Here is an 18,529-nt window from a genome sequence, read left to right on the forward strand (position 1 = left end):
GCAATCAAGTGTACCTCAGGGTTAAGGAGAAGAGAAGCTCAAAGCCAACAGAAGTGTGTCATCTCTCTCACCAGTCTAATTCCTGTGGTCTAGACAGTTGAGCTTAGCTCGGTGTGTGTGTGTGTGTGTGTGTGTGTGTGTGTGTGTGTGTGTGTGTGTGTGTGTGTGTGTGTGTGTGTGTGTGTCTCTCTCTCTTTCTTTCTTTCTCTCTCTCTGCTGGCTCAGGGTTTCCAGAGACAGTAAAACATTCAAGAACGAATCTTTCTCTAGGGGGATCTGATGACAGCACAATTCCAGGCCTACGCACACATCCATGTATGCGAACACAACACACACACACACACACACACACACACACACACACACACACACACACACACACACACACACACACACACACACACACACACACACACACACACACACACACACACACACACACACACACACACACACACACACACACACACAGATCCTCTATACCCCACCAGACAGCATTTTGTTATAGACAGCTGGATTCTCTATTTCAGAGCTTCTGAATGAAACACGCTTCAGAGTGGCAATGATTAATATCCAGCTGCTTGGAAGATATAGAGGGAATGATGATGTGTACTGAAGCTGACTGGATGGAAGAGACAGCAAGGTATAGAAAGATAGGCAGAGACAGAGACTGGCACTCCTTTTACCTTTGAAAACGAAAGAACAAATGGAATACACAGAGAACCGTGACTGCTTCCAGCAGTTGTATGAATACATTTACATTTTAATCAAGAATAGCTGCTTTAACTTCCAGCAGTTTTTTGAATAAATAAAAAAAATCAATTACAGAACGACTGCTTCAACTTCCAGCTGTTTTCTGAATTAATTAAAAATGTAATTAAAAGAAAACATGACAGATGTGCATTTCTGTTACAGAGCGTTCACCCAACACCCACACCCATATATATCCTACACAACAGTGCCCTCTACTGTCAAAGAGATGAAGAGAAGAGTCAGAACAGAAGACTAACGTTTTTTCGATTCATTTTTTTATGACTTCCTGATGTTGTGAGAGCCACAGTTTACATCATTAGCGTCACCATTGATCTAAAATTAAATCAGCCAATTAGCCTCATCGTCTTTCGCTAATGGGTCTGAAATCTATCAGCAGGGTTCTCATCTCTACCCAGCAGGCAAATGGATACACAGGTCACCAGCTGAGGGTAGACCTTACTTAACTAGCACTCAAACATGCATGCACTGCACACACACTCCATATGCATTCATTCAGCTTGTTACGATCCCGTCTAGGGGAAATGAAAGGACCGTGACATAAGGTTGACAAGTGAATTGATGTTTTATTAATGACCTTGTTTTGGTTTACTAAATATAATATATAGCTAAATATAAATACATTTACGCTGCTGCTGTTTTTTCATATCTTTCTTCTTCTCTCTGCGCGCACGCACACGCACGCACGCACGCACGCACGCACGCACGCACGCACGCACGCACGCACGCACGCACGCACGCACGCACGCACACACACACACACACACACACACACACACACACACACACACACACACACACACACACACACACACACACACACACACACACACACACACACACACACACACACACACACACACACACACCTTCCTCCTTTCATTACAATTACTTCTTTTATACCTCTACTATGGTATTGCGGCTGCATAGTTCATTTTGCAACGTTTCAATTTAATTCTTGAATTATTTTGTTAATATTTCATGACTAACATTGTTGTCAAATTTTATTTGGTATTAGTAAGTAAAAAAAGTTAAGTTTATCGGAGTCATAGGAGTGATAACAAATGTTATTGGAAGCTATTTTGCACGGATATGAATACAGGTGTGCCTCGACTTGCCCTTTGGTGTGCCTTGGGCACCAAACATTTGAGAACCACTACTGTACACAGACCTGTTAGTTTATATTGAAGAAATGTGTGAGACAAGGGCCAAAAACAATTAGCAAATACTTGTATGGTTCATTAACCCATTAAAACCGGGAAAGCATCTGTCATTTTAGATTTTAGCCATATGTTATTATGTTATTATTAAATATTCAAAAATAGCAGATATACAAACACATAGCAGCTTTATGATCGCATTTGTGCAAATCTTTTAATATATATATTTTTTTAAAGCGAACATTTTTAACTCAATCTGGGGGTCCCTGGAAAAACATATTTTGAGATGCAGGTCCAAATACATATAATTTTGGGGGTCCTTGACATGTAAAAGTTTGAGAATCGGCCTCAGGTCTTAATGGGTTAATAGCTTGTGGAGTTTGCCAGATACAGCTAGAGCCAGGTGGTTCACAGGAAGATCAAAGCAAAGTATGAGAGACTCGATTTAGCCCATAGTAACTCTACTGTTTGGGTGATTTATCTGACACTTTCTGAATAGTTCTGGCTTGGTAAACCCTACAAACCTGGCCCTCAAAGGTGATTACAACAAGCGAACCACTTGAACCCTCTATACCTGTTAAACTTGACTTGTCCACTTGTCCACTTTTTTCCTCTACATCAAATCCCTCGCCCGTTGTGAGGTGGTAGAGCGTCTATTTTCGGCGAACGTTCCCCCCACAGAACAGGGTGCTAGGGTTCAAGTAGTTAAGAATTCTTTGCAGCCACCGTTTGAGCTGCGAGGGCCTGGTTGTGACTGTTCTCCTGAGGCATTTCATGAAGAAACACTTTCTTGACGCTATCTGATCATCTGACCCTCCAAACACACTCTTCCCCCTGGAGATACCACGAGGACTTCACACGCGCACGCAAAACGCACGCGCACACATGCCCGCAGACACACATGCACCCATGTGCGTACACACACACACACACACACACAGATGAAGAAATGTCTGTACAGGATATGGCATGTATTGTTGTTATGAATTTGAGTGTGTGTTGGTTCCTCTTATTCTATCTGGGTATGTTCTCTGTGTGAATGCAGGTGGTGCATTATGCATGTTTGCGCCTTACATTTTATGTATGTCTTGTGCATCTCTCTGTGTGTGTGTGTGTGTGTGTGTGTGTGTGTGTGTGTGTGTGTGTGTGTGTGTGTGTGTGTGTGTGTGTGTGTGTGTGTGTGTGTGTGTGTGTGTTGGGGGAGGTCCGGGGTCAGAGTGCTAGTGGGGCGTTCTCTGCCCTTATTTCTCACTGATGTGTTTAGTGAAACAATGTCCTATGCTGCTCCGCACCACAGTGACACACACACACATGCTCAACTACTGTACAGACCTGTTGGAATGTATACCATAATGAAAAACACGGATGGGCAGCACTATAGCCTGACATACTGTAACATGCTACTGCTTAGTAGTGGCATAAATACACTTCTGTTAAGTGATCTATAAAAGTAAAACTACTATTGTTTAAATTAAACATGGCTAATGATTATGATTACTAGCGTAATGTGACAGGAGCTCACTGTGCCCGGAATGATTTATGTAAATAGCCCACATAATGTATGAGGCTTACAATTGGCAGTACACACAATAGCATCAAAGCTACAGCATCATCATATTGGAAACTACATGAGGCGTTCTTCAAAGAGCTCCTTGTAGAGACCCAGACTGGATCATGTCATTATGCTCAGGAACAAAAGTAGGGATGGGGATCGTTCATTTTAATAGATTTTGGTTACCTTATCGATCCTTCTTATCAATCCAATTCCTATTTCCTAATCGATCCCACTAACGATCCTTTTCTATTATTGATAGCAAATTGGTGCTAATCGAGGCCACTATCACTTTCATTTCATTTCCGCAGACAATCAAATGTAGAGAATGTTGACTTCAACTGATGCACAACACTCAAGCGATATGCGCATGCAAGCCATTAAATTCATGTTACTTGTTTGTACTGGTCAAAAGTCAAAAGCTTTATTAGAACCGTGATAGAATCGGTTCTCGATCCCTATCCCTAAACAAAAGACAACTCAAACAATCAACAGGTTGCCTCTCCAATCAAAAGGGAAATACAAAAGCCTCTGATTGGCTCATGCTCGCCACATGAAATGTGCCTTGTTTTTCATTGATAAGCTTGTGGAATAGCCATCCCCATGAGCCTCAATCAACTTAATAGAGGACTATAAGAGCTGTTTCAGGTAGCGTTGGACAGATGGATTATTTGCCTTATTTTTGAGATTGACCACTTACAGTAAGCCCTATAAACAATAAAAAATAAATAGCCGATATACCACATATCACAATGTGGCACAACGCATCATGTTTAAAAAGGTGAAAACCTGTTTGCTATTTCTGCCTATAATGACATACCCAAAATAGGGACACCAGGGTAAAAGTGGCTAAGAGGAGACTGCCAGAGGTTTCAGACTACGCTGTAAAATGTCGAGTGTTCATTTAACCTGAGCGAGTACAAATGGAACCAAATGAACTTATTAGGATACACTTTGAGTTAAATTAACACATCGTTTGAGACAGCCAGAAGGGAGCGATCAGCTGAAACTGGTCGACCACAGCATTCCTTAACATGACCATACAGGCACCGTCCACAGTGGAGTGGAGGCACATGTGTATTGTGCGCACGCACACGCACACACACACACACACACACACACACACACACACACACACACACACACACACACACACACACACACGTTACTCACTCCTTCAGTGGTTGTTTCAGAATCCACGCTCAAAGTTTGCTGCTCCATGAAGGGAGAGACAAGTAATCCTCAGTACTGCATGTGAGAGCACTGTCAAAACAGAGCCACCAACTGCTTAATGCGCGTGTGTGTGTGTGTCTGTGTGTGCGTGTGTGTGTCGAAGAGAGAAAGCTTGATGATAGTGAGGGCTCCACACTGTTCCACAATGTCACTGTTGCTGCTGCTAGATTCTCCTCGTCTCTCTCCCTCGCTCTCTCTCTCTCTCTCTCTCTCTCTCTTATCCCCCTCCTCTTCCCTCTCTATCGTCTCCCTTGCCCTGCCTCTCCGCTAGCTCGCCCCCTCCTCTCGTCTCCTCTCTATCTCTATAACACTTGCTCTTACTTGCGCTCCGTTTTTTTCCCACCCACCCTGGTGTCATTTCTATTCCTCCCACACTGCTGTGGGATGAAACACACACAAATGCAGAGGCATGACTCTCTACAGAGGGCAGACCCTGGGCACTAAGGAACACACACGATCCATGTGGAGTGAATGTGCTGCTGTCCATTCTGGTCTGTCATCTAATTAGTATGCCTTAAGCATGTGTTTGGAGAGCAAACTGAGATTTGAGCAGATGGGTCTGTCGTTTACTTTGTTTGGTGGCAGGCATTTAACTCATTCAGTGCCAAACTTATTTATTCATGTTAATGGAATTTTGGTTCTGAGTGCCACAGCCAAAATTCCTTGTAAAAAAAAAGTGCTTAGGAAGCGAGATACAGCCTTTTTAAGTTATAGGTTAAACAAGGAGTGGATGGAGCAGCAAATCTTCAAATCATCATATCTTGGGTTCTGAACATGTTTTTCCCAAAAAAAAAAAAAAAAAAAAAAAAACTTTTATTTTGAATTTTTTTTTTTATTTTGAATTTTTTTTTATGACGGATTTGACGGATCGTGGCGCTCTGGGCGTCAGGCCACGTGACGGATTTGACGGATTGTGGCACTCAATGAGTTAAGGGAGTAGTTCACCCAAAAAATTACTTATTTTCTCTCTCAATTACACACCCCATGAAGCCTTGAATTCATGGAGATTTTTGTTTTTTGTCGCATTCCTGAGCCAATAATTTGATGACTGGCGGAGTCACTCTATTGAGACTCTCCTACCGGAGACATTAGCATCTTTCCGCCGGTCATCAAATTATTGGCTTAGGAATGCGACAAAAACAAAAAATCTCCATGAATTCAAGGCTTCATGGGGTGTGTAATTGATAGAAAATAAGATTTTTGGGGGGTGAACTACTCCTTTTAGGGTGAAATCTATGGCAGCGCTAAAGCAGCATAGCACAGGGAAATACATTCTTCAAAGCCAGCACCAGAAAACCCATTCTTCATATTCAATAGTAGGCCCAACCAGCCCAGGTAATTGTTTTCATTCAGTCCCTCGGCTAACTGTTCAACAAGCATTCTTTCATGCCTGAAACTAATGAGATTGAGTGCTGCAGGAGAAACCATGATGATGGCTGATTCCATTATGCTGGCGGAACCATCCTTGCATGGACCTCTGTACATGCTGAAATTTCTGAATGTTCCATGAAAGTCACTCTGAGGTGAGTTGGAACTTGAAGTAGATTTTCGGGGATGTGGAATTTCAGCAGCATAAAGTGACTGAGAATCTTGCCATGGTGTGTATTTGTGTGTGTTCTGTCCAATACCCGTGGACTAGGAGAAAGACACGTCGTCTCTATGGGGATGATGATACAGTATTAGAATCTACATTAATTAGCACTCAAAACGAACAGTCTAATGTGCACACATACACAAGCATGTAATGGTCGGACATGTCTGTTCATGTATTAGTATTAGTACACACACGCGAACATACACAGCACACAGACAGACACCAGATGTGTGGATTATAGACAGTCATACTGTACATAACAGTACAAATCAGGGGTAGGCAACCTTAGGCACGCACGGGTGCGAACATTGGCACAGGGGAGGGATACCACTGGCACACTGGCGTAAGTGTGAGAGAGGTTTTTTATTTTCTTTTAAAGAAAAAAGTCCCCTCACATCTGTATGCAAATTACATCCTGCACATCATTTTACATTCATTCAAAATCCTAACTCTGACTGGGGACGTAGTCTGGGAGTCTAATGGTCATTACATCCTGATGTGAAAGAAAATATTTCTAAATAAGAAGAAACAAAATTAAACAAAACGGGTTGTTATGTATATGGACAATCCAAATATTTTATTTTGATGTGGTGTCATAATCAAACTTAATGTTGATATGGCACACTGACTATCAACAAAATAAAACGAGGCACTTCATGTCAAAAAGGTTGCTGACCCCTGGTATATATAAACATACAGTATAAATACTATAATTAACCACTTGAACTCTAGCATCTTGTGTAATTGTACTGCTGTACTGTTTGTAATTTGTTAAAGTATTCAATCAATCAATCTCTATTCTGGTGGGAACATTTGCCGAAAATAGCAGCTATTGTCAGCGAAGAGATTTTGTGTATTGGGACGAAAGCCGACTCTGGTCAACTAAGTATCAGTTCGCTAAGAATAAAGGGTTTAAATGGTTAAAAGTAAACTGATCCTGGTTTTGACTATTTCAAAATCACATTTATAGATTACTACCCGGGCATTCATCACTGCCCAATCTTAACCAACCGAGGGCAGGTGCTCAAGGTTGAATTAGAGGGGCAACAACAAAATCCAGGCAATACATTAGTTTATCACACATACTCATAGTCTTATTTATTCTCAAAAGACAATTGTTCTATGATTGACCTTTGCAACCCAACTGCCGGTAACCAGACTAACCACTTTAACCCTGGCATGTACAAATAAAGTTATTATTATTATCCCTATTTTGGGCAAATATTTAAATTGGATTTTTATTTGATTTGAGCAAAAATAGCAGGCTCTGTGAGACAATTGTGAGCTATTCTCTGCATTTGTTATACAAAGTATATAGGGTAAGTGGTAAATCATCTCTTCGGGAGGCTATCATTCCCACCACGTTTCATGAAAATCCTCCCATTCATTCTCGATTTTGACCTTGACTTTTTCAACGGAAACGTTAATCAATACACAGACAGACAGGACCGATGACAATGCCGTGCCACGCAGACTGCAGGAAGGGTAATATATGCAGCTGACTGCTGGTGGGGTTAAATCAACATAAGGGTCAGAAACAGTCTGAACAAGCCTGTGAAGAAGGCAGCTCTAGTTATAGAAGGAAGTTAGTACAAGGAAGATCATATGGAAAACCCCTCCCAGCCCCTCCAGAAGGAAATAATGGAGCGGCTGAGTACTCACGGCATATGCAAATTCAGTCTCCCACCACGGAGGATCAATGGACTCGTTCAGTCCTTCGTGCCTGTAGCCATGAAGCTGTACAATGACGGTTGATCCACTACCAAGGATTCCACCCAGTCTGCAGACTAATGACCATTGTGACTGTGCCTTTTTTCTGTTTTCATGTTGTTATGACTGGGATTTACTCTTCCTCGTGCAGTTTGGGCTTGTGATTAGCATGCTCTAAATGAATGAATCAGTGCATTCACAATTGTCTATGTATTCTGTAACTGATTTTGTCACTTGGAAGAACAACGCTTTCCAAGAATAAGCAAGCGTTATAACTACCAAAATGTAAGATCATGAAGCCAGTCCAGGTCATCCAACTCAACGACTGGCTTCAACTTGGCCTTTCTCGTTCGTTCGTGAATTTCTGCATTTAGCCTAATTTTAAGTAACATTTGAACACAGCATTGTGGTAGAGAAGGGTGTGTCCAAAATTATTTTCAGTCAATACGGATGATATGTTTAGAACCAAGGGACTCAAGTCAATAGGCAATTTGGCACTCTTAGTTAAAGGGACTACACCATGAATTTTAACTTTTTCTTCTTTTTTTGTGTGTTTTTGGTCTCCCCTACCTCTCTTCTATCCTCAAAAATACCCCAGTTTGAACACTCAGGCTTTCACAGCAAATCTGGGGTTTTCTGTAAATTGGTCTAAAAACAGGCCAAACTGATTTGGTAAATTTGGTGATGTCACCAAATTTATGTCACTAGCACGTTTTTCAGTTCCAACCAAAAAAACGTTTTTAAAAAAGAAATATTTTTCTTATTTTTTATTTATTTATTTTTTTACTTTTTCCACACAGAACCAGGAGATAACATGCATACAAACTGGCTCAATAGCGCCCCGTGCCAAACAGGACAATGTGGTATTGCAGGTGAAAGTGCTTTATAAGCCAGAGAGAAGTTAGTTGGAATGAGTATATCTGAGGCTTGATTTAGGCTCAAACCTTTTGAAAAACGTTTGAGGGACATAAACAATATGATATTAAATATTATTATTATTTTTTAAATTCATGGTGTAGTCCCTTTAAGACATGAAGAAGCAGAATACGGCCAAGAAAGATCAACTTCTCCGACGTGGAAAGTTTCCCCATCAATCATCTGTGTCCTCCTCACGCACAACTATGTGCATATACAGCACACACAGACACACACCCATACCTCACACAGACACAAATAGAAGAAAAATATGAGAGCAAAAATTCAATACGTGTCATAGGAAGTCAGAACAATACATTCTGGGGGGGATCACTGATGTGTCAACAGCGCCAGAGATGGTAATAAATAACTAACGTCTAGCCATCAATGACACTTTAAAAGATATATCCTAAATTAAATGAAAGAACTGAAATGTGCATTACATAAATTACAAATATTTGTGTTGTCTGTTAAGCGTAGGCCTAACATAGCCAACTTGCCAACATCCAATCAATTACACCCCGTTGACGCAATAATATTATCGTAGTATTGTGCAGAACCCCACAGCCACAGGCCAGAATAATGTCTGACACTTTCCCCTTGGTGTGGCATGTACAGTGGAGTGGAGTCGACACCCCCATCCATGCAGTGGAGCCTGACGGTAGCATTCCATCGTGGTGGGCCGTGTGTGTGTGTGTGTGTGTGTGTGTGTGTGTGTGTGTGTGTGTGTGTGTGTGTGTTTTGGCACAACCTGCACTCCTGTTGCACAGTTTGCCGGTGGGATTATCAGGTGTTCCCTGAGGGAATAATCTTTGTCAACTAGTACAGTGGTTCCAAAAACAGTAGGTCGGCTTGGGACCAATTTTGGGGGTAAATATCCCCTTTTTTCTGAAAACAAAATCAGAAATGTAAAAAAGAAGACAAACATTTTTCAAAAGAATATCAGAAATAAAACATAAATAAAAACTCCACAAATGTAAAAAACAAAACAAAAAAACAAACATGTTAAGCCAATCTGCAAGCGCAAGTTTTGTGCTTGTAGATCGGCTATTTTTACTATTATTTGGGGCTCGAGTGCTTAATTCATAATGTATTTTTGTACGTTTTGGGTGCCAGGGGGAGAAATTTATATTTTGGGTCTAAGCTGTAAACGTTTGGGAACCCCTGAACTAGTACATGAATCACAACAAAATGTCCATCATGACTGGAATATGTTTTGAATATTAATTTCACCCAGCACCAAAGATGACTCTTCACTAGTCTGCAATGTGCCCTGCCTGGAGACATCCGTATACGCTACTGTTTTGCACGAGTCACTGTTAAAGCTCTTGTTTAAATGCTTGACTGATTAAGCATCCAACATAATACGTTAAATTGTTTTTAATTCCATTCTAAATGTGTGTAATATGTCACCTGTTAACACCATAATTGCAACTACCCATTTATGTTTAAAGGGATTGTAGGGAACATTAAGCCTACATTTAAAAAATATGTATATATATATATTTTGCATTTTCTCCCCTCTATCAGCCACTATATAATGATGCTGGGGTGTTTTCCTTCATTGAAACACAGTCCTCTGTCTGAAATCCGTATTTTCCCTTCTGTTTATGTTCATGTTGTTTATGTCCGGGTCGTAAATTAACGCACGCATGTGCGTGTCCGTGCGTGTCCGTGCCCGTATCAACTTTTTACTTTCGGTTTTAAAACGCTCTCAAACTTCTTTTTTGAGGCACATAATTTACTTTTAAAAAATCGTTTGGATAGAATTTAGTTGTTTAGCTTCATATATGTGGTCAATTCATCATGAAAGAGCCTATTTAAAAATATAAATTCAGAGAACCGTAGGGTCGGGCATTTCCGCGAATTGTATCCGCATAAGGCAACCTATTTTGGGCATGACTCATTTAAAAAGTCCCCCCTGCGTCACCCCCTGGTGGTCGGGGAAAAGAACTGCTGGAGGGGCGGTGTTTGACAACAGTTTTTTTCTTTGATTATGTCTGAACTCCCTACAATGCCTTTAGGGAAACATAGGGTTATGTTACATATTAGATATTTTTAAGCGAATACTCCTTTAATATCTTTAAAGCATCTATCCTTACTCATCGTCAAATAACCTGCTCCTGCTTCTAAATGCCTCTGATTATTTTCTCTGTCTTAAATAATCCGTCCTGTGAATCATATGGAATACACTGCAATTTAGTTTCCAGGGTGCATGTTTGTAATCTGTGTATTCGTATGGGCATGTTAATGCATATTACCGCAAGTGCATGTATGTAACGGTCTGTAGTTTTTTATTTTGGTTTTGTTAATTTAGCTTTACATGGGTACATTAATGCATCACTGTAAGTCTGTTACTTTGTGGGTGATCAGGTGGGGTGGGAGCGGCCAGTTTCTTTTGTTTTTGTCAAGTTGTCCCTGTTTATGTATGCATGAATGTATTTGTTGTATTGTTCTGTCTATTGTACTCTGTATTTTTGTGATAAGGACCCTCTCAAAAACGAGATGATACATTTCAAGGGGTTATGCTTTCAATAAAGGTACTATATGTGCATTATGTTTAGATGCCTTTAATATTTTGCTTATGACATGCCTAGAAAGTAATAAGTGAAGTAATATGATACTCCCAATAAGGCTCCATATTCACACACACACACACACACACACACACACACACACACACACACACACACACGGCAGATATGCCCACTTTGCTTACCCTTCCTGTTGTCACAAGACAGTGTGTGGGTGTGCACAAGACGAGTGGTTTTGTATTACGACCAAGCTTTCCAAATCAGACACATCACAAGACAAGTAGCAAGCCGCCACTTAGCCTCAAGCATGCAGATTGCAGAGTGGTGATACAGCTAAGATGGCATCTATAAGGGAACCAGTAGCTAACAAGATGGAAGTATGACTACTAAGGGAATCGGAGGAACCGGATTTGGTTCTGGAACCGGTTTTGATCACACTGTCAGAGCTGGCATGTGGATTTCCCATCGGCTATACAATTACAGTACAATACCGGTGGTTCTCAAACTTAAATTTCAGGGACCACCATAACTCTGAGTGTGTACAAATGGAACCAAATGGACCCATAACCTCGTAGGGTCCATTTGGAACCCCCTATAGGAAAGGCCTATAAATAAAGGCCTTTCAATAATAGACATATTGATAGTATACAGTAGAGTAGACTGACAGGAAATGGAGAGATTGGGAGTGACACGCAGCAAAGTTTGCCGGGATCGGGATTCAAACTCGCGACACCCGCATTAGCAGCCTAGGTGCCCTGGACCGCTACGCCAGCCGTCCGGGCCGGGAACCATTAAGGAATCGGACCGTTAAGAGGTATTCGTTAAGGAACCGGAATCGTTAGAATCCTAAAAGGATCCCAACCTTAATGACCACAGACCGTAGGAGTGCAGTGCACCCTGATTGCAAGATAATTATAGCTTCTGCGTGTGCATATGTTAGTGTGCTTCAGAGCAGTAATTAGTTATGTGTATGTGTGAGGCCTCCTCACTAACGAGTGGAATGTCAGCTCGTTGCTCATCAGAGCTCATTAGAAACACTTCCACCACCACCCCACAACCCCTCTCTCTCTCACACACAAACACACACACACACACACACACACACACACACACACACACACACACACACACACACACACAAAGACCTCTCTGTTTGAAGACATCACTGCATGTGCAGCAAGAGAAAGGGGCCTAATGACCGGAAGAAAATGGTAGGGGGTAGACTCCCTGCCATGGGATGTATGGCAATGAGAGGGTAACATCCCCATGTATTAAACACACAAACTGTACATACACAAATAGGCAGGTGTTTTTGTCTTTTACATACTGTGACTCTTAAAGGACCACACGGTTGGTCAACCAAAATCACGACACATACAAATCCCATTTCTGTTGTTCTGTGGGTTTCTCTTAGCTCTGGTCCATAGCGTTAGAAGGAGTTCTCCTTAGCGCTATGTTACTTTTCAGCCGTTGCCCGCACACCCCCGGTAGTGCAGCCTCTTGTCTCTAGTAAAAAATAAAAATACACTTTCGCTGCTCACCAAAACAAAGACGGTTTTAAAATGTTGAAAGCTTACTTTCCTTTCCTAGATTTCACTGTGGTATTCAACCATGGAAAACCAATGGTTATGTGATACAGGAAATACTGTTTTTTCTGCGTTTAGTGTAATGTAATGTAAAATGTAATATATATCTATGACATGTACCATGTGAAACAGTATGCCATCTATATCTATATATCTATATATCTCCATGGAAAATGCTTTGCAGCATGGTAGGGTAGGGACATTACTTTTAAGTGTTGAACTTTACTTTTGGGGAACTTAATCTAGACCTTTTTGCAATAGTGTCAAAAGTTAGAAAAACTTTTGACACTATTGTGAGGCGCAAGTTGAAATATCCTAGTTTTAGTTATTTTGTTAGTATTAGAGTGAACTATAATAGCCTTGAGACTTACACATACATAAACTGTTGACCTGTATTTCCCCAGCTCCTAAAAACTACAGTGAATACAACACGCTGTCACTGTGTTAGAATCCTGGCTCCTTCCTATTCTGAAGCAGCGGTGTGGAATCTTCTTATCTGCTGTGTGCGCGCCCTGGTAGCCTCTAAACAGCGGAAACATTTAGCCTGGGTCTGATCTCTATCACATGAGGACAGAGGAGACAAACCAACTAGTACTGTAAGTAAACTGCAGAGCCGTGCGGGCATAGTGCGTCCTGCCAGAAGCCATGACCAGCACAATGGACACTACATGTCTCACAGTCACCGCAGCATCTCACTGAATGTAACCACGTTACTTAACCACTTAAAAGCCTCTAGTCATAGTGAAACAGACCTGAGTTGTAACTGTACTTGGAGCAGCCCCCCCCCCGCCCCCATCTACACCAAATCTCTTCACCAATATTAAAAGTAGCAAATATAGGCAATCTACACGCACAGTTGTGAACTTAACCACTCAGACAGCCAGTCAGCCAATCAGCTTTCAGTACACTCACTACAAGCTTTCAACAGCCGCTCGGTGAGACTGATGCGTACGGTTACCACGGTGATGAGAGAGGAGGGCTCTGTGCTTCACGTGTCACCTGTGGATGTACTGTATGATGTGCGGCTGGCGGCTATTATTAGAACTGGAGGGTATGGGGCACGTGTCACTTAAATGTGCTATCAGACTGTGCTGAGCAAGGTTAGAATCTGTGTGTGTGTGTGTGTGTGTGTGTGTGTGTGTGTGTGTGTGTGTGTGTGTGTGTGTGTGTGTGTGTGTGTGTGTGTGTGTGTGTGTGTGTGTGTGTGTGTGTGTGTGTGTGTGGGGGCCAAGTGTCCCCACAAGTATAGAAGAATTTGATATTTTTTCCCCCTTTTTTTGCCGATGGGTTCCCAGATTGGGGTTGGAGTTATGCCTGATTTATACTTAGTTGCATGCCAGTGTCATGCATCAAAAATAGCAGATCTACAAGCTCTACTAAAAATCGGCATTCTAAAATGTTTATAGTAATGCGTGTGTGTGTGTGTGTGTGTGTGTGTGTGTGTGTGTGTGTGTGTGTGTGTGTGTGTGTGTGTGTGTGTGTGTGTGTGTGTGTGTGTGTGTGTGTGTGTGTGTGTGTGTGTTTGTTTTCCTACCTCCAGGTCGTCCAGGGAGCGGGCCAGGCTGAGGCGCTTGGATCGACCAAAGGAGCGTCTGGCTGAAGAGCGCTGGGGGATGGGTGGGAACCCCATGGTCAGTCCACGAAACCGGCCTCCCTATGGGGGGGGGGGGGACATACACGTTCACATACACCTGCTGATACAATACATACTGTATGCATGCACAATTCTGTTTTCGACCATAAACACAAAACAGACATAAAAGAGACATGCACGGCCACTAGGGGACCTTCTAAATCTATGGATTTTACACCTGCGGCTTATAGGCCGTGTGGTGACCCACCAAAAAGTGCCTAGAAAATGAATTTCGTTCCCACGACTTGGATCTACTTTTTCAATGCATTTTTGCATAGACAATACCCTTCTGGACTTTGGGTTAAAATACCTCCGCACAAAATCCTGCAGTATTTTTTTACCAGCCAGAAATGTATATAATAGTGAATAACCAAAAAACGAAAATCTTGTGCTGCTGTTTTTGCTTGTAAAATGTGTTATAATGTTTTTGGCAACACAATTTTTTTTCTCAAATGTCATAAATACATGTACCTAACACCTGAAACAAGTATTGGTGCATTAGTATACTCATATTTGAATTTAGATCACTTAATGTAGCAAAGTTAAAGAAAACGCTTCTACTGAAGTGATTGGAACCCAGCACAAGGGAGCACACACATAGTACATTTAGCTAAAAGCTTGTGTTTTACACACAAGACATGTCCCAACCTACTGTGTAATGAAAGGTAGAAAAAGAAGCAGCACACCTTGGCCCAAAATGGCTGAAAATCAATCAAAATGCTACCATGACCCCTTAAATTGGAAGAATACCATAAATGGACAAGACTAAAATAAATGCACTAAAGGTCAGAATTATTACAACATATGGTATAAAACATTTATTAAAGTAGCACAGTGTGTGTTAGCATGTGTCATATATCAACTCCCCCCTCCCCCTCCAAAAACACAAAATATGAGAATACCAAAACAAATGCATACAAATGCATCACAATAAAACAATTTCACTTCAGTGCAAAAAAGTATTTTTTTTTGGCAGTGCAAGTAATTCTTTTGGCAGTGTTATGTCCAGATGTTGTACTAGCCATGTGTTCACTGTGACTTTCATCTTGGCTTACCTCAGTGGACTGTGACTCGGTTGTTGTTTCTGTACCTGATGCCTGAGGTAGCCTGTCTATCAGTTTATCTGCTGCCAAAGTCTCAACATAAACCAGTTCTGTGACGTTGCGCTTGGCAGGTTTGTGAAAAACAAGCTGGGGGAAATCACAGGTCAACCTCCTCTTCAATTTGTCCTGCCTGCAACATAAAAACACAAGTATACAAATGAACCAATTTTGTTTAAACATACTCTCATAGCCTATTTTGTTAGAGGATAAACAAATAAAACAAAAAAAACATAAAAAAATGAAACTTTTCAGCGTCAAGATTTTGGTTTTGTTACCAAGAATGTCAAACATACACATAGTATTTGAGTGACTGTACCTGTACTCTGAAGCATCAAGACCCTCATGCTCCTTCACAGTGTTGACAAACATCTTTCGCAGCTGGTTCATCTTCAGCACGTCCTGGTTAACTATCAGCCTCTGTCGGATGACCCTCTCACAGAAGATCTTGTAGCTGTCAGTAAAGGGTGGTTGATTTCTGAAAACAAACACACACACACACACACACACACACACACACACACACACACACACACACACACACACACACACACACACACACACACACACACACACACACACACACACACACACACACACACACACACACACACACACACAAATACTTAACATGTGCAAAGAGTTGTGCTGTCAAGATTGTATCTACAGACAGACAAAAAGCAGACTATATGTTGTTGTTCAATGCCTTACTAGAATACTAAAATGTGCAATGTGAGCAAATTGATAATGCAATGTAATAACTCACACTTCGTCTGTGGTTGCAGTACTTGTTGCTGTAGACCTCGTCAAGAACCTGCAGTAGTCTCTGTAACAGATCCTGTGGTAACGCACCTCAAGGGCCACACAGTCTTTGTCCTTAATATGCCGAAGGATGGTAAAGTCTTCCTTCATCTCAGCAGCCTTCATCAACCGGCCTTTAAACAAAAAAAGTACACGTTAATGATCTCTGTGTGTGTGTGTGTGTGTGTTGGGGGGGGGGCTGTAAATAACACAGTGATGGAATAAATGTAAATGTGTCTTTTACAGATTTGTATTGCCATCATTACAAAAGACTATGTGTGGTGTTAATGTATGTATGTATTATATTTTTTTTCCATGGGAAGGTAAATACATGTTAGTGCTACTGCTAAAATCTCTCCCCTAAAGAGCCATAAAACAAAAGGGCCACTGACTGCTAGCAGCTGTGACCTGCCGACCTGAACCCCTTGCATTCCAGCCTTATCAGCAGCTATTGTTTTAGTAGGTCCTGCTCTTATCTCTCACAAGCTATAACAACACAGAGTCACAGACTAAGCAATGCTAAGCAGTATAATATAACAGTGATTTTCATCCCCTTACAAATGTGCTAGTTTGATTAAAAATCAAAAACATACATTAACCACGCAAGCACTATTTAAACTTTGGCCTTTTGAAAATATCTGATCTACACAACGTTGTGAGCCTGTAGATCTGCTATTTTCAAAATATTTGTATACATTATCTACCTTTTAAACCTGTGAAATGGGACATTCTGCTTATTGAGTACTTTCTACTTTTGGTACGTTAAGTACATTTTCATAGCAATACTCATATCCATGCATTGCAGTATTGATACTTTTACTTACAGTAACAAATGTGAGTACTTTTTCCACCACTGCTTTTGTCTCTCTATCTGCACATATCCTTCCCAAAAAATACCACTGCATGTTACATAGTCAACAGTTCCTGCCCAGTCAGGAATTCACACATAAATGTCAACATCTTTGATCTGAACAAAAGAACCAACACATTGTGTCTTTAACAAAAGGTGTGAATTACTCCCCCCAGCCTTGGACTCAAACACAGCCCATCAAATAAAAGAAGACCTCAGATATTATAATGATAGGCCTACATATAGTCCTAAAATATATAATGTACCCATATAATCATAAAATGACAAATCAATATTTGACAGTCCAAAATTGACATGCATGTTTTGTTTAAAATCTCTTACATGCCCATATTGCGAATTATTTCAGTCTCTCATGTCTGTGTGTGTGCCCCCACCCCCTCGCGCATGTGTTTGGGGGGGGGGGGGGGGCAACGGGACCCCCGTGATTACATCACGGGGGTTCAAGGACCACCAAGGGGTCCGGAGAGTCCCGCGAAATCATTGTTATCCACGTTATAAACATTAAACAACAGTTCTGCGTGTGTGTGTGTGTGTGTGTGTGTGTGTGTGTGTGTGTGTGTGTGTGTGTGTGTGTGTGTGTGTGTGTCTGTGTGTCTCTTACCTGCAGACAACGTTTCTGCTTTTGAGAGTTGATCCTTCGTGCGTTTGCCTGCCACAGTGATGTACTTGTCCACTTTTTTACAAATGATGCATAACGCTGGAAGAACAGGGCCAGCAGAAGCCACAGGCAAACCTGTCCTGGACCTAAGTTTCTTTCGGGGGGTTTCAGATGTGGCTCCGTCGGCACTGGTGCTGGCCGAAGGGACTGACTGACCCGCGTCTGCATCGGGAACTTCCAACGTCTGTGTGGCGCTTTTTTCGGCCGCTACAAAACGCTTTTTGTCATTAAAACGATTGTAGCACGCTATGTGAAACCCAGCGTCCTCGGGATGCTGGTCGAAAGGCACATCCACACAATGTTTATAACTTTCTGCAACTTCTTTACTCTCACCCTGCAGAGGAAGCCAACGCTTGATGCTGTTTCTGTAGGTATCCCACCGTATCATTGTAAAATCCCGGACGACATCTT

General features: G+C 41.6%; 2 protein-coding genes across 4 annotated transcripts in view; both read right to left on the reverse strand.

Moving 5' to 3' along the window:
• Positions 1-18,529, reverse strand: part of rgs12b (regulator of G protein signaling 12b) — a 68,616-nt gene that overhangs the window by 31,739 nt on the left and 18,348 nt on the right. For all 3 annotated transcript variants that reach the window (XM_084073038.1, XM_084073039.1, XM_084073040.1), the window contains exon 5: positions 14,590-14,709. In XM_084073038.1, coding sequence (XP_083929164.1) covers positions 14,590-14,709 — 120 coding nt within the window. The remainder of the gene's footprint in view (positions 1-14,589; positions 14,710-18,529) is intronic.
• LOC311056453 (uncharacterized protein) lies at positions 15,327-18,511 on the reverse strand. Its single transcript, XM_084073068.1, has 4 exons — positions 18,062-18,511; positions 16,555-16,723; positions 16,108-16,266; positions 15,327-15,921 (listed from the first exon to the last, which is right to left on the reverse strand). Exons 1-4 carry the CDS (start codon positions 18,504-18,506, stop codon positions 15,630-15,632), a joined length of 1,065 nt encoding a protein of 354 aa, XP_083929194.1. The 5' UTR covers positions 18,507-18,511; the 3' UTR covers positions 15,327-15,629.

Source organism: Gymnoscopelus microlampas (genome assembly GCF_963454915.1).
Source record: "Gymnoscopelus microlampas genome assembly, chromosome: 2".
Taxonomy (NCBI): Eukaryota; Metazoa; Chordata; class Actinopteri; order Myctophiformes; family Myctophidae; genus Gymnoscopelus; species Gymnoscopelus microlampas.

What these genes read in the sequence shown, in the direction of transcription:
- LOC311056453 (XM_084073068.1), bottom strand. Translation starts at nt 18,506, where the DNA reads ATGATACGGTGGGATACCTACAGAAACAGCATCAAGCGTTGGCTTCCT. An exon ending in AGCAGAAACGTTGTCTGCAG is followed by an intron (nt 16,724 to 18,061) that starts GTAAGAGACACA and finishes TTTTGTTTAAAG; the next exon opens with GCCGGTTGATGAAGGCTGCT. An exon ending in CTTGATGCTTCAGAGTACAG is followed by an intron (nt 15,922 to 16,107) that starts GTACAGTCACTC and finishes TTTATGTTGCAG; the next exon opens with GCAGGACAAATTGAAGAGGA.